Genomic DNA, 24,455 nt, shown 5'->3' with positions numbered 1-24,455 from the left:
TGTCAGACTGTCAGACTAGCACTGTTGAGCTGCTGTAACTAGAATAGAAGCAAATAGCTGGATGTCCACCATCTGGAACTAATCACAGTTAATGAGAACAGCCCAATAAAGCAATAAATTAAAAAACCTCCCCAAATGCTCCATTTCATCCTGATAGAAACCCAGCTAGAAGCACATGTGGTGACAGAACCTGTTCAAACCAGCTTCACCTTATGTGACAATATTATGTTGCTAAAAACAACATGAATGCTCTGCTTTATCCTATATTTGCTATGTGAAAATATAGACATCATGCTTAGCAAGAATCATCCTTAGAAACAGTGTCTTCATTGCATCCTTAATTGCATTACTTTATGCAATTTTCTGGTTGCTTATTACATTTTCGAGTGTAGGGTGGAAGGGGTTTTTTTGTTTTGTTTTTTTTGTCAAAAATCCTTTAGTTTCCCAACCTAAAAAACTAAAATAGAGTAAATTATACCTGGATAGTAACTGTTGTCTGGATCAGCTGACACAGTAGTTTGGTCTGACTGAGTCAGATATTTGACATGCAGGCAGTGCAGACACCGTTGTCCAAATTCATCCTTATCCCCAGGTTATTTTGGACAATATATGTGCTCACTTACATCTGGGCGAGAATTTTACTTAAATTTGAACAATATTACATCAAAAATGTTGTTCTTTCAATACCCTCTAGGGTTATGCCGTATATTAATATTTGGTGTCCACAGCTGTGAGTTGTTTTGGTAGAGAATTCATGTTCCCCTTAACTTTTTTTTTCTCCAGAACCATCAATTATTCAATTATTTGTACTTTTTGCCAGTAAACTGGCCAGCATAGCTGTATATATTCGTTGATGAATTTGTATTTGCTGTTTCTAAGTATACAGTGCTTCTGCATTAGCAAGGGCAAAAATTTCTGGGACTGTTAATATTTAAATTGAAATCCTTAATTAGGTAGTGCTGGGGTCAGTTATGATGTGTTTGAAATGTGATCTTTACCAAGAACAGTTTAAGAACTAAGCCATTAACAGGACACCATACCTGAGACTCCAGCAGCAGCAGAATTTACCTGCGTAAAAGAACTTATAGCCTTTTATTAAAGATGGGAAACTTTTTTATTACACAATTTGCTAATATCATATAACATACACTGACCTACTTGTTTTTGTTATTGTATTCTTTATTACAAATATACTGAATTATTTCAAGCCTTTCTTTGTTTATGTCTTATAGCTCATAAATGGCTTATAGCCACACTTTATGTGTAAATATTTGAATATAGAATATAGGTAAGTATCATTCTGAATTAAATGACCAAAAAACCCTTTTTTTCCCTATTTTTTTGTGATGCCGTAGTACTTAATGAGTATTAAAAAGAATGGTCCGATTTCAAAGTATAATTCAAAGTGTTTTACAAATATTTGGCATTACCTGCTTAGAATTAACAACCATTTTATGCTCATTCCTGGTTTTCAGTTAACTGGACATACATTTATTCTTCTGGCTGTGGCATGGGGCCTCTCTTCAGGTGTTCTTGGCTTCACTAGATGTTTATTAGAAGTTAATTTTTTTAACCATAGAAATAATTCTGAGATCATCCACTTTCAGGTCTTTTGGTCTTGCTGAGCTGGCCAGTGCATTTATTCTTTTTAAGAATGAACCAGACTGCTGATCCTGAAGTTTTTTTTTTTTATCTCTGTAACAGATTTATTTTGTTTTTTCAGCCAAATGATGGCCTCCTTCACTTGCATCATAATTTCATACTGTATTTAGAGTTCCTCTGGCACGATACCAAATACAAGTTAAACACTTAGACTACTCCAGATCTTTTACCTGATTAATTCATCACAGAATGATCAGGGAGCAGGCCTCATCTGGTCAGAAAACTGCTGTCAGTCAATCATGCAATTAGTTTTGTGCCTCTGAAAATGGGGGACTGTGTATAAAAATGTCTCTAAAACAGTTAATCAGATAATTTGGTTAAAGACCTTGCTTTAAAGCTGAATTGCTTGATTGCTGGAACAACTGTGGTGGTGTACTGAGACAAAATCACAACAACAAAAAATCATTAAAAAAATGTGTACAGAAACATACAGCAGATGACATACTGTATGTGGTCTCTCATAATTCAGTTAGAATTTAGTGACATTTTCAAAAAAGAAAAATAATAAAAATAAAAAAACACACACACAGGGACCACATTTAGATTTCATATATTTTAATTGATGATCACCAGGCTGTTTCCCTTTTACAATGAATCTGCAGTAGTTCTAGTTTTACCAGTTAGATTTAAAGAGACAGAGAGATATTGAATATTGCGCTGCGGAAGAAACCATAAATTTAATACAATGCAAAAAAATAAAAATAAGAGAGAGAAAGAGAGAGAGAGAGAGAGAGAGAATCAAACAGAACTACCAGTACAGTGTCTTCTTTACAACATGTTAATAGGGCAAGCAATAAAAGCACAGCCCAAGTTTATATTAGGTCAGTACCAGTTAAGACAATTAGCTTTTTTTCAAATATACCTCTTTAAAATAGCATTGTATTTTTTTTTCATTATAATTATTATTGTTATTATTATTTCAATGTTAAACAAGTACATTCAGGATTATAACTAAATAAATCACATGCAGAAAGATTAGATGGACAGATGACACCATACGCTGATTGTGATCATTTTAATGCAGGTGTGGAGATGAAATCGAACTGAAAGATGCACCTTTTTTTTTTCTTTCCATATCTTATCAGCGTTTTGTGTAGCTTCAGCTGTTTTTGAGCATCCCGTCACATAAATCTGCCTAAAATAAACAAGATTCGCTTCTTCGTTGTATCTTTCAGATTTGCTCTTTCCAGAGCGATATGTACAAATCTGTGTACAGCACATAAGTGTGCGTGTAGCATTTTATTGAGTTTATCAATTTTATTAATGGTGTTTTGAGTCTGCATGTGTTTCAAGTCATTTTCAGGAAAAGGAAAAAGTTGCAGCTGCAGTTAGTACTGTGTTACTGTTAATATGTTGCTTGTGGGATCTCAGTTACTTTCTTGAACCTTCCTCTTTCTTTCGAACAGAACTGAGACTGCAGTATCTGCCCGCCTTCTGCACGCCGTTAAATTTATTTCTGTCTAAGTTGGTGTGAATGTTTTTTTTGTATTTGCATTTTTTCTTTGTTTTTGTCTATTGTTTTTGATCCAGCAGCATTCATATGGTAGTACCAACTCTACATTCAGAAAAATAGATCTCCTGTATAGTGCATTCAGCTTCTGTATAGCAATACAGTTCAGTATTAAGTGATTCACAGCGTTCTACTTAATGCCTCGGGAAAAAAATCTCAAGGCCGGGTATTTGGAATCTGCCAACTTAAAAACATTATTCAAAGACAGTACAACAAATCAGACCATCCATAAAATCTGATCCGCACATTTAATAAAAAGCTTCTTCCTGCTTTGATCCCAGCTCATACAGCATCGAAAGGAGAAGTGAAAAGGACTTTTTGCTTGCTTGATCGGTTCACAGACATTTAAACATGTCTTCAGGGGAGTCATTTTAAAACCTTCATGCTAGGCTGGATATGTACTTGTGCGTACGCAGACATTTGATATACAACCTGCATCAAACTCAGAGATTCTCTCCAGGTGTGATTCTTTTAAAAGAAAGGAAAAACACACAGAAGCCATGTCTGCCTCTGAAATAACACAAGCATGGGATGCATATCAAGGCTTGTACAGTGCATAATGGATATGGGTTATGAGGAAAAGAAAAGGAAAACAACATTCAGTGGCAGCCGTGTGAGTTCGCCATCTTTGATTTTAAAACTAAAGTAGAGCGGGCAGAACAGAGAGGCATTGGAAGATGAGGTATAAAGTAAGGAGTCGTACGAGCAGCAAGATATTGGCACTGGTCCCAGGCTAGCCCGAGGTGATGACGCGGTCTAGCCTTAGTTTCTTCCGTGTATTGAATCCAATTGAGGTAAAGGACTGACTAAAGTTTAGCTGTGAAAGCTTTTAATAGCAACATCCTGTCAAAAAGGACTTTTTGGGAATCAAAACCAGCCATGCGTCCTCCATCCTGGCCCCCCTTTTTAGCTTTAAATTAGCCAACAAAAGAAACATAACAAAACAAAACAAAAAAAAACATAAAATATTTCTTAATTTTATATCTCAAACAGAGATTAAATCTCTGGAAAAATAAATCAGAATTGGATTTGCTTTGCAGCACAAAATTTAAAGGTTAAATCAAAAATTGCGATTTCATTGTGAATATCTTTTAAATAACGTGCACATAAATTAGGAAATGAAACATGGCCCAACGTGAATATGAGCTGCTCTCGAGTCTGGCTGTAAACAAGCAGAAAGACCTTTCACAGTGAACTTGCAGAAAACTCGCCTACAAAACCAAAACCGTGCTGCAATTAAAAACAGCTACTCAGAGCGTATTATATACTCAAGCACACAAAAAACTACTTCTAAAACATTCCTACAGTATATCTGTGACCATAATCCACATTCATGCTCATTCTAAATATATATATAAATATATATATTACTGTGTGACTAACATCAGGCAATTGCTTCACGTTGATCTTGTCCCTTGCTATTAGCAAGCTCAGTCTGGAGGAACGTCCTGTACATAGTTTAATTTATATTATTGAAAACTTCTTCTCTGCTGCTACACAAACTCTCTGTGCTTCGACTTCAAACAGCGCCCCATCCCCGCCTCAGAAAAGTGCATTGCTATTTGGTGCAACACGTTGCTCTCAGACATTCATATTGGTTAGAAAGTAGTATTTCGACATGAGGAATTAATGCTTGGCTTGAATTATACGGTTCCAAAGTTTGAGCAGTGGGAGAGTACTATATCGCAGTGCAGTTTACAACTTTAGTGTATGAAGAAATTGGTCCTCAGTTTTAAAGTTTTCTACTTGGTTTCTTTCATTTTTTTACCCTGGTTTCTGACTCTGCTTCAAAATGGCTGACATGTCCGTAAAACATCCTCCCCTCTCTAAAGGCACGTGAAAGAAGCCTCCTGTAACATGTTTTTGTTGTGAAAAGTACCCCCCTCCTTAATAAATAGAAATACTGCAGTTCCCGCTGGCATATCGTTACCTCTGAAGGGACGAGCAGGCAAGCTTCCGTTGCTACATTTGCCACAGGTCATTGCTTGCTGTTGTTTTTTTTCTTTCCCATCCCTTTGTGATACTAACGGAGACGGTACATTGTAGCTAAACAGGAGGAAATGACAAGAATTAAACCCTCTCACTTAAAACGCTGCGTTCGCCTCAGGATCAAATCATCACAAAATATATCATTTATTCAACAGAAACTCTGTGTTGATATGAAACATTAATCTTATATGCATACTGGAGTACACAGAACCAACAAAGACTGTGATAAAGACTTAAAGAAGAACACCCAGCAGAGATGTGATTACTGTAGAAACGTCGTCCCTTTTGCCTGGCGCCTACTGAAATCACTTGAGCGCAGACAGCCAAACAGTGTAGTAGACTATCCACACTATACTGCATTTCACACTTGAAAGGCCGGCTAAAGAAAGGTTTAACCCTACGCAGTTCTCTCCGAAAGAGTCCGAGCTAAAACACAAGCAACATGCACCAGCTAAGCTGTGAGAGCCAGAAGAAGAAAGAGTTTTCCAGGCACCTCCTAAAACTTCACCACAAATCACAAGAAGGAACGTTTTTTGTTGTTTCGTTACATAACATCAATTTATGCCATTATTGAGTTAATCAAAACACTACTGTAGCATGAGCTGAATTGCAAAGGATGCGTTTTGCTGTGTACGCCGATGGAAAAGAAAGGTTCGGATTAAGAAACGAAAGCTTTTCTAGTCTTATAAAAACACTTTGCGTATGATCTAAAGAAATAATTGATCACGGATTTGTTTAAACGCCATTTTGGAGATGATGAGAATTCCTAGTTCAGTAGTGTTTTGGCACTTGTTTTGGCCACTTGGAGGTCTAACTTTGCAATACAATTTGAGTCACCTTTGTAAGAGCTACACGTGACTAATCTTGATCTTTAACTGTGGCATTATTATTCCTTTGTGGGTTAATGATCTATGTTTATCTGTCAGGTGTAAATATGTTTTTGAAAAGTATTTAAATTTGTTCCACAACTGCTAGCGCTTGTATAAGAAATGTGTTAGGGTGGACATTTAACTCACAGAAGAAAACAAATATAAAAAGTACGGTATTATTTGCGAGATAGCCCCACTATCACAAAGCATATACCCAGAATTTTGACTAACAGAATCTAGTGTATTGAGGACTGCAGCAAATGGGTCTGAGACTGGTACCATGAGAGAATGAGAAGCTTTGAAGAAGCAGAGTACTGTTCGCTCTCGCTCTAACGTCATGATGAGGAGGAAGGGGTTGTTGGCGGCGGGAAAAGCGGAGCGGTGCCCTCGAAGCTCAGAACTCGATCTTGCAGGCGGGGAAGGACTCATCCTGCATGACTACGGTGCTGCTGGAGGCCAGAACCATGATGTTCAGGTCCTGCTGCCTCTCGTGCGTCTGTTGATACCATTCCCGGGTCACCTCTGTGTCATGGGTCGGGATCAGAGTAACCTGACAGAGATGTAACAAAAGGAAATGAGAGGTGGCAGGAAGGGAGTAGGACAGATCGATTTGGAGGGGGACTCTGGATTCAGAATTTGTACAGATCCAATGGCTAGTGTTTTAACTAACTGTTTGAACAGTAGTCTCCAAACCATTCTCCAGACAGATCTACCTGCCAGAGATGTCTTATATTGTCAATGCTGATCATACTTGCCGCAGGGCCACTGACTGTAGCGATAAGACAGCTTCCAAACCTAAAGTACTACTATTGATCCACTTAGTTATGCACTTCTGCACTCTTTTATTTTTGAATGATTGAGCCTCTACCTCTAAAACAGTTTTTATACTGTGCAGACTCTGAAATACAAAAGAACAACAGGAAACCCTTTTCTTAGAAATACAATAGACATGTCATATAAATTGTATTAGCATATTAAAGATACTCCCTCCATATCACCCTTGTGCCTCTTATGTATGCTTCCTATAGTGCTTAGAATTTGCATGAGAAAAGGTGTCCAAAAATTGCCGACTTGTACGTGGATAGTAACCTTCTGACAATTAACCAGTAATCTCAGATATATGAGTTTTGTCAAAAATATTTTCAAAAACATGCAATTAAAACATTTGATATCATCAAAATATAAGCAATGTGAGCTGCCATGATCCCATCTTGGGGACTCTGTTCTTCACAATAAGAACAGCCTTGTTTGTTGCATGGTGGTGAATCCAGTACTGACATGTGTGACAGAATACAGATGAAAAGGAGCGGGAACGGACAAGCTTACCAACCAAATACCAAATCTATTCAAACTAGAACGAAACTATTAACATACAAACTGTTGATGAGGAATTATATTGCATCAGTGAACATTTCTAACACGTGTGTCAAATGTTTGAGGGGAAAAGCCACTCTCTTTCACTGTGTATGGGACTATCCTAAATTACAATTATGCTCGAAAGCAGTTGTTTAAATTTTATCAACTGTAAATTTAAAGATTTGCTATCAGGCAATAAATGTACATATTAGGTAAATTACCCCAAATTTTTACTGTCTTAATTAATTTTGGACTGCAGTAGAACAGGAGGCCAAAACTGGATTTACCATCAATACATGCATGGGTGAAAGAAATGGCATGACTTTAAAACACTGAGGAAAACTTTAGCTGAATTTCTTGGTCGTCAAGGTGCACGGTTATTTTTAAAGTGCTCTGTTGCCGAGTGTGTGTTTTCTTAAATATGTTTAGTTCTCTAGTAGAGTATATAGGAATATAAGAGAGGAGTCGGAAATGATAATAGCAAACCTTTAATTTTTTTATTACAATTTGATAATTGATAATGTGCTCACTTGAGCTATAGCTGTCTTTTCTTTAGAGACAAGAATGACGTTCTAGTTATATTTGCTGCTGTGGGCCACAAGGTCAAGTAAATGTACACAATAGATGCTCTGTGGTATAGAGTGAAGTCATCAGCCCTATTATGATTATTATCCTTTTAGCTCAGATATCTACCAACTTCTTTAATAAGAAAGTGTTGATTCCATGATTGCCATGGTTTCCCAAAGCTAAAGTAATGAATGTATGCTGTACACTTCATGTATGTAATCCAGCGGTCCCCAACCTTTTTTGCGCCACAGACTGGTTTATGTCCGACAATATTTTCACGGTCCGGCCTTTAAGGTGTCGCGGATAAATACAACAAAATAAAACTAGTACAGGTACCAAAAACGAAGATTTATTCATAACACACGGTAAAAGACCCAGGGAAACAGATATGATAAAAACGATTTAAAAAATAACGATAAAAACCCTGAAAACCATAAATTTCACACCCCAGCCTCAACTCTTGCTGATGTAATCTATCCATATATTATAGAGTATATATACTATAGTCATAGAAAATGTGAGAAAATATCAAAAGAGAACAAGATGCTGAAGCTAAGTCAGCGAGGGGGTAAATACCTGCAAATTGGAGCCCCACTGAGCTTTGCCTTCCAGCAGGGCATCCAGGACTCCACGGCTAGGCTCTCCACTGCCTGGGTCATTCCCACTCACAACGTAGTACGCAGCCCGCACTCTCTTGAAGAATTCCTGGTCCACATTCTTGGCACTGCAGTGGTTGGGCACATAGGCCAGGTCAACATAGACAGGTGGTCCAGGGGGGACAGTCGAACTGGATTTCTGGGCGTTATTACCTGGAAGTGATCAAGGATACAAAATAAGAATTCAAATATTAAAAATGACTTTCCTGAAAATGCACTGCAGCGGCAAAGGAATAAGCACTTTCATCATGTGAGATAATTATCTAATTCATTCATATGATGAAATTATTTTTGCAATATATGACTGCAAGGTGTCATCGCAACACAACAACTGTGTGCTGCATTTCCATCACTCTGTCCTCTTCCTTACCCACACTTTGCTGTTAAATGTTTGATTGTAACTTACGGCAGTGTCCACTGAGCACAGTAATTTCCATCATTACTCCCTCACATAAAGATTAGAGTAACTATATTATATTCACAGACAGATGAAAAGAAGCAATATCAGTTTCATGCAAACATACAAGCAAACAGAACATATCCATCTTTCCCAAATTATATCTTTTGAGGGCTATAACTGAGAGCTTTGAGATTTAAAATTGAAGAGTGACATTTAACTCCACTTCTGCTTGTGTCTAAATTTTAAACTTAACAACTCTCTTTAGTTTTATCATTGAAAAAATCCATTACAGAATATTTTGTTTGGATTTTTTCAATGTGATCCAATTGGGACCTGAAAATTCTCCATTTTGTTTGAAGTGCTAATGTTATCACCACCCGAGGAGTTATCGCTTGAAGTGATTTTTCTTAGAAAATCTTTGTAAGTAATGAGTTCTATTGTTATACAATCAACCTTGATGTCACTATTTTGTGTGTAACAGCCATAGACTTAAAATTCAAGACAAACATAGCCAATAAATTTTTTAGCTGTGAAGCCTCAATTTGAGCATTTTTGCCATTGTCACTTTGGCTTTTTGAAAGCAGATGCTACAGGTCTGACGAAGCTTGCCCTGCTTAATTATTCTTTTTACTCTGATGAAGGCATACAAAATGAAAAATATGAACATCATGTTTCATTCAATATGACCTGACACTAGTGTTCGAGACCATAAACTCAACAAGAAAGTTTACTGATGTCACAGAGCAAGGGAGCTGAGGGTCATTTTCCCAAAGATGAACCCCTTCTGGCCATTATAAATAATACAGGTTAAAGGAACCTTTGCATTGGCATCGCTTTTCAGGCCCAGAAGCTATTTCCATCAAACAGTAATACAGCAGGTAAATAAGTATTAAATACGTCATCAATTTTCTAAGAAAAGAGGTGCAGAAAGGCATGGAAAGTCATGACACCAACTGAAATCTATCAGTAATAAGATAATGAGCTCTCTCAAGACCTTAACCTTATTGTTGCAAAACATACTGATGGCATTGGTTACAGAACAATTTCTAGACTACTGAATGTTCCAGTGAGCACTGTTGGGGCCATAATCTGCAAGTTGAAAGAACATATTTTAACCATAAAGAGGCCACAACCAGGTGCTCCCTGCAAGATTTCAGACAGAGGATTGAAAAGAATTATCAGAAGAGTTGTCCAAGAGCCAAGGAGTACTTGTGGAGCGTTAGAGAAAGACCTGGAATCAACAGGTACAATTATTTCAAAGAAGACAATAAGTAATGTATTCAACCGCCATGGCCTGTGTCATGGCAATGGAGTCACATAAGACTCCATTGCTGCAGAAATGTTAATGTTAATTTCAAGTTTGCTGAACAACATTTAGACAAGTCTGTGAAATACTGGGAGGATTCAGTCTGGCCAGATGAGACCAAAACTGAAGTCTTTAGATGCCATGATACACACCACGTTTGGAGGTCAAAAGTCACTGCATTTCACCAAAAAACACCATACCAACAGTGAAGTTTGGAGGTGGGAGGTGAAATCTGTTTTTCAGCTTTCAGTACTGCTTCATATAACAGAAGGAAGGATGAATGGGAAAATGGACCAAGACATTCTAGGTATAAATCTGCTGCCATCTACCAGGATGATGAAGATGAAACAAGTGAGAACATTTTAGCAAGACTGTGCATGTGTGGATTGGATGGGCTGTTACCGACGTCTGGTGATAATTTTATGTCAATAGAACCTTTAGAAGTATATTTACTTGGAAAATTGGTGACTTGTTCGATGCTTATTTTACCTGCTGTAAGTGTGCAAAGTTCTTAAAGTGCTCCTTCTGAATATGCATTACACAGTAAAGTGAAGGTCAAATATCTAGGGGCAATAATGATAATAACAGCTCTCCTGATTAAATTTGGTTTTCCAAAAGCTTAGTGTTACAGAATGTTAATGATTAACCTCACCTGAACTGCTCTTGATGCCATTGACCAAGCCTTTCCCAGGGTTGAGGATCTCGCTCCTTGAACCATGGGTTTCAGACATTTTGATGAGCCTGGAGCTTCTCTCTGTGTCCTTCCTCCTGAGGGAGGCTGATCGCGGTGAGGCAGAGTCCTTAGACTGTTTCACTGGAGTAGAAGACCTCTTCCTGACTTCCCCCTTTCGAGCAGGAGAGGCTGACTTAGGCTTCCCCTTTCTCAGGCCCTTGGTGGTCTTGTGCTCCTTCTTGAGAATTTTCTCTGTACTGCTGTGATCATTGAGAAGAGCCTCTGGATCCACCATGCACACATCTGGGTGAGGTGGGTGGGGTAGAGGGTCCTTCATCGGTGCAGGAAGGGGATCGTGAGTCTTCTGAGATGACCGTGGTGATGAAGGATGGTGGCCACCACCAGCTCCAGATAATTTGTCCACCGGCAGATGCTCAGCATCTTCGTCTGAGTCCAGATTTCCCTCTGCTGTTATTGATGGACACTCCTCAGTCTCTGGAGGGACATCAGAGTCGGACTGTGACGGCAATGACTCGCTCACTGATGTCGGTGGTGTCTCCTCACCAGCTAAAGTCACAGCCAAACCAGATGACATTGCACCAGGCAGCTGGCCTTGTCCCTGTCCGGCATCTCCATGGTGACTCTGAGCATGGTGGCGCCTCTGCTTGTGTGACCTCCTTTTCACAGAGTGCTGCTCTTGATCGTCCTCACCCCCTTCCTGGGAGTGGCCACTGCCACAATCATCTTCACCCTCATCACTGGAGAGCTGGTGAGGGCTGGGGTTGATGAAGGATGGAGAAAGTTCGCCTTTGCGATGTTTATATTCACAGGAGGAGAATCCTGGCGGGGATTCAGAGGAGGAAGTTGCTCCAGTGTTCAAATCCGAAGGGCGATCAGTCTTTACATCTCCTTTGCTGGATGTTTCTGTGTGGTACGTGTCTTTTGAGGTACTGTGGGCACTCGCCATCCACTCCATTCCTTCCTCATCATCATCACCATAACCTGGAGGGGGGGCACTTGGAAAGTCGTCCGGCCTTTGTAGTAGCTCCCAATCAGATATACTGCTCTTTCTCCTTACCTCTAATCTCTCAGACGGCATCTCCAATAGGCTTTTCTCCTCCACTATTTCAGCCTCTCTTTGTTTCCCATCTTCTACCTTTTCACTCAGTTTGGGATCAGAAGTTACTTTTTTCTCCTCTGTTATGTCTTTAATGCTCTTTTCCTCTGGTTTCTTTTCTTCTATTACATGTTTGAAATCAGTGTCTTTCATTTTGTCTGCCTTTTCATCTTTTTCACTTGATTCTTTTTCTGACACCTTGGCATCATCCTTCAGTGGTGCAGTATCCCCAGCACTTTTTTCTTCTTTTACCTGCGGTTGTTTCTCTTTCACCTCTTCTGATTTGGGCAGGTCTGTTACGGCACATGAGGTTTTGGTAGTGTCAGTGTCACTCATCGGAGTGACCGATGCTGCCTGTTGAGCTGTTTCCACCATTGCATCAGGTTTAGACACAGCGGTTGCAGAGGTAATGGCGACTGTCTTTGTTTCTTCAGAGAATGTTGTACTCTGTGCAACACGTGATTCAGTTATTAATGAGAAAGTCTGTTTTTGCTCAGCTACTTGGATTTTTTGACATTCGATACGACACGGTAGGGTGCCATCCTCCATTTCAAGGGTATCAGGTTCCTTCTCTTGGGACTGTTTGTCAGAAGAGTCAGCCCTTTGGAGGGGAGAGACATCAAAGCGTGCTTCTGATGTGGATGAACTCTCCTTAACGTCTCCTGTAGTTTGTAAAAATGGTGCTGTGGTGGATGCTTTTAACACGGGTTCTAGCATATGAAAGCTGTCAGTAGTAGATTTTGCGTCTGGCTTTACAGAACCACTTTGATCTTCTGGCTGCTTGGCAGTAGTAGACAAGCCTGGAGATGATGGTTTGCTCTCTTCAAACTGACTGGGCAAGGACTCTTTTGTTTCAGGTTTTGTCATCACCTCCATGTACTCATCTCTTTGAAACCCTCCAAAGCAGGAACTTGTTGACGCTGCCGCAGTCGATGGTTCCTCTTTGGCCAAAGATACTTCAGAGGTTGATAATTTATAAGGTTCATCTTTGCCTCCCAGCTTTTGGCTCAGATGGGTAGACCCTGAATATGAATAACTGTACGATGTTGAGGAGTACGTCGAAGCGGAGTATGTTAAGCTTGTGTATGGGCAAGGTGATGAGGTAGAGTCCTCGTGTTTTTCTGTGATACCAGAAGTATGCCTCACATCTTGACTTCGTTCTTGGACATCTCTTTGGCTGAAATACTTATCCTCACTTTGCTGGGATAGCTGGGAGGCATCTGAGAGCACAAGGGTGTCTTTCCTGTCATCCTTCAATCCTACTCGATTCTCTTCACTGTAGTAACTCTCATACCTACTATGTCCAATATCAGCATAGCTACCTGTTAGCGGTGAGGATGGACTGGATGTAGGCTTTGACATGGAATCAGTTTGGTCTGTTGCCAAAGAGGTGCCAGTTAAGCTACTCGTGGATGTCGGGTGACAGGTTTCCTTTGTTGAAAGACTTGACTCTGGTGATGGAGACTCTTTATCTTCAACTCCTTTTTTTGATTCTAGTACATCAGATGAAGAAACACCCTCTGCTGACGACAGCCTCCTCTTTGTGGATGGCTCAGGGGACAAATGCTTTTTGTCAGTATCCTTTAATTTTGTTTCTTCAGTATGTTTGGGTGTAACCGTTGGAGCAACAGAGGTTTCATCTATTTTCTGCGCACATGTGTCTGTTGATGAAGTTGTTCTGCCTTCGTCTTTACTTGCTGCTTCAGGAGGTTTGGATGCGCTTGTATCACTAACAGTGTCCTCCTCTTTAACTGGTTTTGGTTCAGGTGCTTTTTTACTTACATCCTGGACCTCTTTATCCATGGCTTTAAAAGCTGAGGCATCATCAGGTGTCATCTTACATACAGTCTCCTCTTTAGTTGAGTCAGGGACCTGTGACTTTTTATTTGAGTCCTCTACCTCTGCTAACCCAGCACTGTCACCAGAGCTACGTCTGCACATTTCCTTCTCAGACTGTTCTCTCGCACCTTTTTCCATATCTATGTCACTTGACTCTTCCTCTTCTTCCTCCTCCTCATCGTCCTCATCTTCATCTTCATCATCATCAACGTTAAAATCTTCTCCCTCAACAAGTAATCTTTTGTCTATCAGGCTCTCTTTTCCTTCGGCACAACTTAAGGATTTAGATGTAGCAGAACTGCTAACTTCACTATAATCAGATGCCAAAACATTATCATCAATTTCATGTCCTATAAATGTGGCCGAAGAGGGACTCCTTGAATCACTTGATGCATCCTCTCTCTCTAACACCGATGGCTGCTGAGGTAAAATGTCTTTTTCTGCAGGCGAGTACCGACCAGATGGAGATCCCTCTCTTTTATGGTCACAGGAGTCAGTTTTGTCTTTGAGTGACTCCTCAGATTTTTCTTTGTCTTTTTCTGTTGCTTCCTTTTCTCTGAATTCTCCAAAAGGTGAAGCAGTACCTGATGCTTGTGCACCAAGATCTGTCTGGCTCCATGAGGGAGAGGGTATTTCTTGTCTTACGCCTGCTGACTGAAGAGCAGCACTGCTGGACTCTAAATCACTTTCTACTGGTGCCTGTGTTTGAAAGGCTGCTGCAGCACCTTCCTTTATGTCATCTTTCTCTTTTTCTGACTTCTCTGGTTTGTCTTCTTTTGGAGTGAAAGAATAGGCCTCAGCAGCTTGGGACATTTTGTTGTCTTGCACCTCTAAAACTGAAAAGCTTTTGTCAACATATGGTGTGTCGGCCCTTTCTTCTCTCTCACTCTCTTCCTCTTGGCCTTTCTCACGGTCTTCATATCTTGGGGAGGCACTTCGACTGTGGTGGCTGCTTCGCTCGCTCTCTGTGAGGGAAACTGGGCTGTAGTCGACTCTGCTGAATGAGAGAGGTTCTTCTTTGTACTGATCATCCAGAAGGAACATGGCTCCTCCAGCTTCTGCCTGGCTCGATCTTCTGTTATCATCAATGCAGATGTCAGAAGCATGGTCAAAACCAAGAGAAACTTCACTGCCTTCTCGTGAGTCCAAATCTGGAATAGGTTTTTCATATGGATCGTACTTAGAGGCGCCAAAGCATTGCTTCTCGTCTTCAAGTCTTCCACTGACAGTCTCCTCTGTGCTCAGTTTTTCACTTTCCACCTTTGCTGGTCCAGCAGCGCGTCTGACATCTTCAGAATCTTTGTCCAGCATAAAATACGAACAAGGTTGCGATAATCCCGGAGAGGCCACCTCTCGTTCTCCTTCCATCTCTCTCTCTGTTTCTTTTACTCGTTTCTCATCCAGTTTTGTCTTCTCTGGAGCACTCTGGATTCCTGAGCTCACCTCAGCTGGCATCTGTTTCTCTTGATGTGGCATTTCCTCCACGCTAGATTGGCTTTCAGTACTTGAAAGTGTGTAGCTCATAGGTTGGCTGTCTGTGCTTGATACTGCTGACAGTGCTGGCTTTTTCTCAGATGAGTCTGACACTGGTTCTGTTCTGGCAGAGGTTGTCTCCTTTGATGTGGGAATATCAAAGGATGGCTCTGGCTTGGCGAGTGGTGCAGGTGTAGCTTCTGTTTTTGCAATATTTTTGTCTGCTTCAAGGAAAAGCACGGACTCCTCTTTCCCAAACTCTTTGAAGTCCTCATCCATAGAGGGTTCCTGCATTGTAAGTGTAGGTATAATCACTGTGGGCTGTTGAGATGTAGGTGTTTTTGTTTGGTCACCCGTCTGTACCGTTTGGGTTAAAGGCAAACCTGCAGAAGAGATGTCATGGTCAGATTTTCTAGGCTCCACTGACAAAGGTCTGGAACCTGCTCCTCCCATACAAATGTCTTCATCCTCTTCATCTTCTCTGTCTTCATCAGATGACTGAACCACAAATGCAGGTTTGTACTCTGACTTGGATGCTGATACTTCCTCTCCCGATAGCACCAGAGCAGGCTGCTTAATGGTTTTGTCCATGTCCTTCTCCTGTAATTCCTCTTTCTCCCATTTCTCCTCTTTGGTGTGGTCTGCATCAGAGACATCTTGTTTTTCCTTCTCTGAGATCTCATCGGTCTTTGCGCTGGCAGAATCCTTTTCTTTAATCATCTTTTTGTCCTCTGCTGTCTCTTTCTTTTCTTCTGTGATGCCTTCAGGCTCGTATGTGTATTCTTTTTCTTGCTCTTTTTCCATTTTCTGTTCTTTGCTCAGTTCCGCAACATGTGCATCATCTTTTTCTTTTTCCATCTTGTCTTCGACACCTGCAATGACCCCTGATTCTATGTCTTTTTCTTTTTTATCCTCTAAAATTTGGTCGGGAGATTTACAAATGTCATCTTTTACTGATGTTGCTGCCAAAGAGTCTGGCTGCTTTTCGACTGATGCAGCTCCAAAAATATCCTTCTTATCTGCTTCAGGAAGCTTATCAGAGGTCACTCCATGTTTATCACTAGTATCAAAAACATAATCTTTCTTAGTCTTCTCCTCTTCCAAGGTCTGGGTCTGTGAAAGACCTACTAGTTTTTCATCATCTTTCTTAGATTCTGGCTCAAGAGGGAAATCATCTTTCATTTCCTTCTCTTCTTTAGAAACTGTTGGAGTGTACACCTCCTTCTCCGGTTCCTGTTTGATAGATTCTGCATCACAAATGTGATGTTTGACCGTGTCTTTTGTTTCATCCTTAATGGTTTCAACTTTAGATGGTTCTGTTTTTTTTGCATCTGTGGGTTGCTCGTCAGTGGTGTCGGCTTCTTTCTCTTTTGTTGCATCACCCTTAACAGTTTCTTTATCCTTCAAATCTTCCAAAATAGCTTTGTGGTCATCAGTATCGCCCTTCTCCTGCTCTTTAGGCTCCTGCTTTATTTTTTGTTTCTCAGAAATGTCACTTTTTTCCACAACTTTGTCATCCTCAGTGGGTTGAAAGTTGGTATCATCAGTGTCTTTTTCCTTTATCTCCTTTATGGGTGCCCCTTCAGAAATAATCTGTTCATCCTCTTTTTTAATATCTTTATCACAAGTTTCCTCCTTTGGTATTTCTTTTGCCTCTTCCTGGATGAGTTTTACATCTGATGGAGCATCTCTAAGTTCAGCCTCCTTTACCTCGTCTGTGAGGGACTTGACACCAGTTGTGTCTTTGGTTTCCTCCACTATGGAGGGTTTTGCATCAGAAATTACATCTTTAATAGCGTCTGTATCTTTTTCTTCTTTCTTGATTGGTTCGATAGCAACACTATGATCCTGGATTGTCTCTTCTTCCTTGGACAGTTTGACAGTCAGTATTTCCTCCTCACGTGTCGTCTTCCTTTTTCCTTCTTCTGCGGCTGATTCCGCAGCACAAATATCTTTACCATTTTCTTTGTCTTTTTCGTCCTGCGCTGTTGGTGTAGCACCAGCTATAACAATCTCTGTGCTTGTTTTGACAGGAGGAATCTCTTTGCTCATCATTACATCCTCTTCCTCCATCTTGGCGGGTATGACAGAAGGAGTTACGTCTTTACTCAATACTTGTTCCTTTTCTTCTTCTACAACTGGTTCGACGGTCTGAAGAGTTTTCTCTGTGTCTGCTTCAGTTGGTGTAGCAGAGACAGTATCGACTTTAGATACGGTCAGGTGCTCTTTTTCCATCTCGGTAAGTTTAATGGTGGCAGCTTCTTTACTTTCCTCTTGTTGCTTTTCTTCTCCAACTGCTGGTTTAACAGCAGAAATTTCATCTATACTTGTAAGTTTATCTTTTTCTACTGCCAAGGTAGGTTTAATAGCAGGAGGAGTCTCATCTTTACATATGTCCTCCTTCTTCTCCTCTTCTACAGTGGGTGTGAAGATGTAAGCGTCGTCCTTGTTTGTTGTTATATCTTTAGCCAGTTCCCTGGGAGATATGGTGTCATCACTCTCTTTTTCACTTTCTTTTTTCTCCTTTTCCAGCTTTTCTGTGGCTGGTTTAGGCACAGAGTCATCTTTACACACTGTTGCATCCTTTTCCTCTGACTTGGTAAGGCTTGGTGTAATATCCATACTAATCTCTTGCCCCTTTTCTTCTTTTATAGTAATGGCTGATTCATCTTTTTTGCTAATACTTTCTTCTTCTTTGCTGACTTTAGGAACAGTAACGTCAAAAATCTCCTTTTTCTCCTCTTTCTGCTCAACAGTAAAGGGCTTGGCAGCAGAAGAATCTATCTTATCCATCTCTTTTTCCACTTTATTATCTTTGAGGGCTTGACTAGTATCAGATGTTTCAGTCTCCTTTTTCTTCTCGATGAAAGGGAGATCTTCTTTCTTTGCCTCTTTCCCCATGTCTTCCTTCTCAAGCTTGATATCTGAAAGGTGGATTTCTTTGACTTCTTTTTCTTGAATCTTAAAAGTGCTACTATCAAGGGTGTCACTCTTTTCTGTCTCTTCCTTCTCCTCCATTAAAATCTTGCTATCAGACACATCCTCCTTTTTAACCTCTGTCTCCTTAACCTCACCTGCGGTTTTGAGGTCAAAATCATCTTTTTGTGTTTCGTCTTTCTGTTTCTCTTCATCTGTAAGTTGTTTGTCCTCAGGAGCACCAGTTTCTACCTCTACTTCTTTGGCCACTGGGGTGTAGTCTTTTTCTGGCTCCTTGTATTCATCTTTAATATCAACAGTCAATGTGTCCTTAGCCACTTCCTCTTTGACAGGTTTAGCATCAGAAGTATCATCTATCACTGCCTCTTTCTGTGTGTTCTCATCTGTGACAGATTTAATGGCTGAAATGTCTTCCTGAATGACAGATTCCTGCTTCTGTTCTTCCTTGATTTGTTTGGCATGTAAAGTATCGTCATTTTCCATTTCCTGTTCTGCCTTAATGGTTTTAACTGCAGGTTTATCATCATGATCGTCATCATCTTTCTTGTTATCATCATCGTCGTCCAGGAAACGACTGTCCCTGTCTGGAAATTTACCTGTTTCAGGCACTTTAGGTTCTTTCTCTGTGAACCTGTCATCAGATGCCAGTGAATCGCTCCCTAAAACTGGTAGTTGTACATCTGTTACAGGTTCTGCAACAACAGGTAAAGTTTCTGCCTGTTTTCCTTCATCTTTTGGCACGAATGAAGCGTCTTTTTCTTGGTCTTTGATCACTGGAGCCTCTTTCATGTCTTTTTCAGATAATTTGTCCAAAGATTTTGCAGATTCTACTTCATGCTGATCTGCTTTCTGTTGATCAACCTCTTTCTGTGTCTCAGTTTTTGCATCATCTTTTGCGCCTTTTTTGTCCTCAGTTGTGGTCGCTATATCGCCAAATTCCTCTTGCTTTTGCAGCTCCAAATCAGGGAAGACCTTCATCTTGTCTTCCACTGGTGACTGACGAAGTGGAGAGTGAGCTGCGCTTGAGGGTCCAGACTGCGGAGGAGAGGCCATTTTCACAGTGACATCATCCGGACTGAAGCAACGCTCTTCGCTCTCTGAAGTCACTGAGTCAGATCCAAAAGGTCTAGTAGGCACAACAGATGAAATGTCTTTAGGTGTAACTGCGTCAATATTTTCCTCTTCAACTGGTAGATGGTCAGGTTTGAGATCTTGTAGAGACTTTTCAGGTGACCCCAAGCTAGCAACTTTTTCAATGTCTTTCTCTTTACCCTGCAACAATTGGGTTGAAGCGTAGCCCTCTTGGAGTTTTTCAAGTGAAATTTCAACATTAGGAGTTTGGTCTTCTTCCTCCTCCTCCTCTTCCTGCTCCTCCTCCTCTTCCTGAGTATCTACAACCTTAGCTGCCATTTGCACTTCTGCAACAGGAAGTTGTAGATCATCAGATGGAGACTTGGACTGTTTGTCTTCTTCCAAAGAAGGCGGTGAAAGAGTTCCTGCAGAAAGTGGCTGCTCTTTGCCTTGAGTAGAGTCAGGCGGAGTGGACAGGGGAACTGGAGTTTTAGGCGGCTCTTCAGATTGAGGTGCTGCAACGGATGCCACCGACTGATCTTCAGCGATAGATGTAGGAAAGGAGGATATTTTGTCGTACTCTGTTATGGACGTTGCAGAAGATACATGCTCTTCTTCTGCCAGAGGAGCAGTGATGATGTTGGTGAACACCGATACTTGCTCTTGCACACCTGGAATAAAACCTTTCTCTGTCATGGCTGCAGCTTGCATCTCCCTCATGCCGTGGATGTTTACAAATGAACCCGTCTGATCTGGAACAGAGATGTCGTAGGCACCGACATCATACTGAAGGTGTGGTATTCTCTCCTCTGCCTCCTCGTGAATCTCCTCATCAGAGATGGTCTGTTCTGTTTCAGAGTAACCAGGAATAGTTTCATCTTGGATGTAGGACATGGGTTCAGCTGCAGCAGCGCCTTGAGCTACTGAGGTTATAGGAGCAGTAGCCCCTCCAACATGTGATAGGTAGCCTTCCTCCTCCTCATCTTCTTCTTCTTCTTCCACTTTGACCTCAGTCAGAATTTCTGTGGTTTTGCTTTCAACCATATGTTCAGGTTTGATCTCTTCATCAGCTATTACATCTAAATCTTCCACCTCCTCCAGTTCAGCCTTCTCCACTGCCTCCTCCTCTTCCTCTTTCTCATCCCTGGATGGAATCATCTGTTGCTCCTCTTTAGTTTCAACCTTGGCTAAGAGAGTTTCTGATTTCTCCATTTCCTCTGTCTCGTGTTTTCTATCAAACGCTTCATCTTTTGCCTCCTTCCATTTTGACTCATCTTCCTCCTCACCTATTCCCATGTCTTCTTCCACCTCCTCCTGTATTTTCTTTACAGCAGCTGGGGGCTCTTCCTCTTCTTCCTCATCCTCATCCTGAGTTTGTGCTCCCTCATCTTCAAACTTTTGAGCGTCTTCTAGTTCTCTCTCCTGAGTGACTTCCTTGTCTTCGTCTTTAGCTTCAGCTTTGACTTCTGCGGCTGGTGCTTCCTTTTCAGGGGACTTTGTTCCAGGTGGGATTTCAGACACTTCTTCGTGTTCTTTTCTTTTCTCTTCTGTTTCTGCTTGTGGCTCAGAAGAGACCATATTGCTGTCCACCAGCTCTGCTGAAACAGTTTTAACTTCAGTCTTTTTAAGTTCTTCAAACTCCTTGGTAAGGTCTTCAGGTGTAGAGGGAACAGATGTTCCCTCAACAGCTCCATTTTCTATTGGTTCAGGCTGTATAACTTCAGGTTTGGCCTCCTCTGCTTTGGGTTCAGCGGGTTCAGCCTTCACTGTTTTGCTTTTGCCAGTTTTGGCTTTACTTGACACTTTAGCTTTATGTAATGTCTTCCTTACCTCTGGTGTAAGTGGTTTCAGGTCAGGCTTAGTCATTTTTCTCAGCTCAGGTTTGGATGTGTCCTTCTTCTTGTCATCCTTGAACTTTGCATCCTTCTTGTCATCTTTTTTGGCAGAGTCATCCTTCTTCACTTTCTTGATCTCCTTCTTTTCCTTGTCCTTTTTCTCATCCATTTTTGACACTCGTTCCTTGGAATGTTTTTTCAGTGATTTTTCTTTCATGATTTTTTTCTTCTCTGGCACTTCAGTTTTAGATTTTATAGTCTTAGTGGGCTTTTTCTCCTCTTTTTTCTCTGATATGTTTTCTTTCACAGAGTCACTCTTTGCCTCCGTGGTGGCTGACACATCATCCTGCCCCTCGACTTCTTTCTTTGGGGCCTTTGCAGTGGTCTTAGGAGAGGATTTGAGACTCTCTTTGCTATCCGTTCTTTGTTTTAACTTGGTTTGTTTTATAACAGAGGGAGGAGCTCCTGAGGCAATGTCCTTTTGTGTGGCTACAGGATAGCGCAAGAAGTCAAGGTGCTTTAATTTTTCAAGGCCCTCTAGGATCTTGTTTTGTGGCGCATTCCCGGGGAACAGCACCCTGACAATCTTTTCTGTAGGGCTGGCAGGAAGCCAGACAACTAAGGCTGTGACTGATGTCAGGTAGGGGACAGATATTTCTCCTTCTTTCCCGTTGGGCAGCACAATGCCAGTTTTGGCCTTGCTGTTGCCAGCCCACTTCTGCATTAAAAATTGCATCTCTTTACTGTCTTTGACGGGGTTGAGAATGTACATGTCTAACCGGCCCACTCCCATCTTGTGGAAAAGTGTAATGGGCTCGATAGTGTTGCTGACAACTCGAAAGAGAGGCTCCGGCTTGATACCGAGTTTGTTAAGGTACTGCAAAGTAAGCGAGGCCTCTTCAATGCTGCGTTTCACTTTAAGATTAGATTCTGGCATGCGAAGCTTCTCTGGCACGTTGAAGAAAACAACACCTAGCTCAGGAGAAATCAGGTTCTTCATCCAGTCACTATAGTTGGTGGAGCCTTGTGACTGCTCCTCCTCCTGTTCTGCTATCTTCCTCTGAAGAAGCCCATTGATGCCCGGGAGATTGTCAGCGCCAATGTGTGTGAGGAGAATTGAGTCGATGCGGTCCAAGTGGCGGACCAGCTTCCAGAAGCAGGACTTTCGATCGGAGCCTCCGTCCACTAAGATGTTGAAGCCATTCACGGCAAAGAGAGCAGAGTCTCCTCTTCCGCCCGGAAAGATGTAGCAGCATGGCTTGGACAGTTTCAGGAAGCCTCCAGAAGTGGGCGGCTCCAAGAGGTCAAAAGGTGAAGGGACATCGACGGTTTCAGAGACGTACTCTGTGAACTCTGTGACGCCCTCCATCTTGGGCAGAACAGGTTCAGGGTTTAGTTTGTATTCAAAGAACTCCCGCAGGGTCTGCTGCTGTCCCAGGGAGCTCCAGCCCACCTCCCCGCGGCAGGACACAGTAAGTGTAGCCTGCTGCTTGGGGGCTGATGTGCCCAGCAATTCACTGACCTGCAAGAAAGGCACAGGGAAGAAATTAAAAAAAAAAAGATATTTCAACCAAACGAACCACCAAAACTGCCTAACTAAATAAATAAATAATACAGAAAATAAAACTAGGCAATTGGGGATTTCAATTTTTAATTTGATTTTGTATTATTTTTGTGTTGTAGTGAGATGTTTAGACAATGACTTGCTCAAAATTATTTAAAACAGAAGGTTCAGCCGTGTGTCCATGTATGCTGCTAATTGAAACAGACGGTAAGTCAGAGCATCTACACGAAAAAGTAAATAGTCCTGACTGACAGCACTATTTTCAGCTAGATTAGCTAAGCGCCTCAGCTCTTCAGCAATCTCCCGACTAAAGGAAGTCATTTCTGCTGTGAGCCTGGCATTGATCAACAAAGGTGACACCATGGCACACTTTGACAAGCCCTCATTTCCATAATACATAAAGCAGAAATGCAAAGCCTGTAAAAAGAAATAAATAAACATTTAAGGAAACAAAGTAAAGGTTAAATAATTAGCAAACAAATACATTATAAAATGCATTCTTTATAATTAACGTGAACTTAAGATAATAAAAAGGTAAATAAACAAATTAGTCAGATTTTGTAAATATAAATTAATAGATGACTTTATTTATTTCTGGTGCATTTTATTTAATAATCAATTAACTTATTTCTTCTTCCTCTTCTTTCAGCTGTTCCCTTTACGAGTGTCCTGTCACACTGCATGTCCTCCTTCAGTACATCCATGAAACTCTTCTAAGGTCTTCCTCTTTTCCTTATACCTGTAAACTTAATCTTCAACATCCTTTGTCTGCACATGTCCAAACTACCTCAGCCTTGCGTCTCTAACTTTGTCTCCAAACCGCTCAATCTGAAACGTCCCTCTGATGCACTCATTTCTAATCTTGTTCATCCTGGTCCTACCCAGGGTAGGTCCCACTACCATCACTACTATCTCTCTCTCTTCTGTCACAAATCAACCCTTAAACACATTTCCACCCACCCAGTACCACAGTTCTTCTCTTGGCACACTATCGTCTGTTTTCTCTATGTCTAGTCCTTCTGTCTCTATCACCCTAACCTGCTGCACATCCTTTCCAAGTGCTTTTCCTCGTCCTTAGTGTACAGCCTGACATACAACTCATGACAAGCCTTTCCTTTTGCCACCTTATAACCAGCCTCGCATTACTTTCCTCTGCTTTCTTTATCTCCCTAACTATCTGACTTTGTTTTGTTTTTTCCTAATCTCTTCCTTTAACTACTTTCATGTAATTCTTCATTTCACCACCAAGTCTTTTTCCTTTGTCCAGAAGATCATACACATTAAACAGCTTCTTCTTCACCCCTACAGCTGTGTTTTCCCAGTCATCTGGTAACTCTTCCCTACTACCCAGAGCCTGCCTTAACTCCTCTGTGAACACACTCGTGCTATCTCACTTAATAAACATATTTATTTGTTTAATTTAATTTTGGGAGTTTTGATCTTTTTTTAAAACTGAACATTTAGAATGCTGGGACAGGAATACATTCAATTCCCCTCATCCTTGAAATATACAGCACATATTTCTGTACTTTGTCTTTGTAGTCATTTTACAAATGATAAAAATTTGCATTTGTCCTTTGAAAGTAAACAGTTTTTAACCACACACGTAACTGTGAATGCAAAATCTGGAT

At 40.9% G+C, this 24,455-nt stretch overlaps 1 protein-coding gene across 1 annotated transcript in view; it reads right to left on the bottom strand.

Annotated features, from left to right (window-relative positions):
* Positions 1–2,212: 2,212 nt before the first annotated feature.
* map1ab (microtubule-associated protein 1Ab) overlaps positions 2,213–24,455 on the bottom strand; it is an 82,316-nt gene continuing 60,073 nt past the window's right edge. Inside the window, exons 5-7 of the mRNA XM_031731877.2 lie at positions 10,968–22,782; positions 8,530–8,762; positions 2,213–6,580 (exon numbers count right to left, since the gene is read on the bottom strand). Of these exons, the coding sequence (XP_031587737.2) occupies positions 6,425–6,580; positions 8,530–8,762; positions 10,968–22,782 (12,204 nt within the window). The 3' untranslated portion in view covers positions 2,213–6,424. The remainder of the gene's footprint in view (positions 6,581–8,529; positions 8,763–10,967; positions 22,783–24,455) is intronic.

This window comes from Oreochromis aureus, linkage group 7 (assembly GCF_013358895.1).
Source record: "Oreochromis aureus strain Israel breed Guangdong linkage group 7, ZZ_aureus, whole genome shotgun sequence".
NCBI classification, from domain to species: domain Eukaryota; kingdom Metazoa; phylum Chordata; class Actinopteri; order Cichliformes; family Cichlidae; genus Oreochromis; species Oreochromis aureus.
Note: the sequence above shows the minus strand (reverse complement) of the source record. Positions and strands in the feature narration are given on the sequence as shown.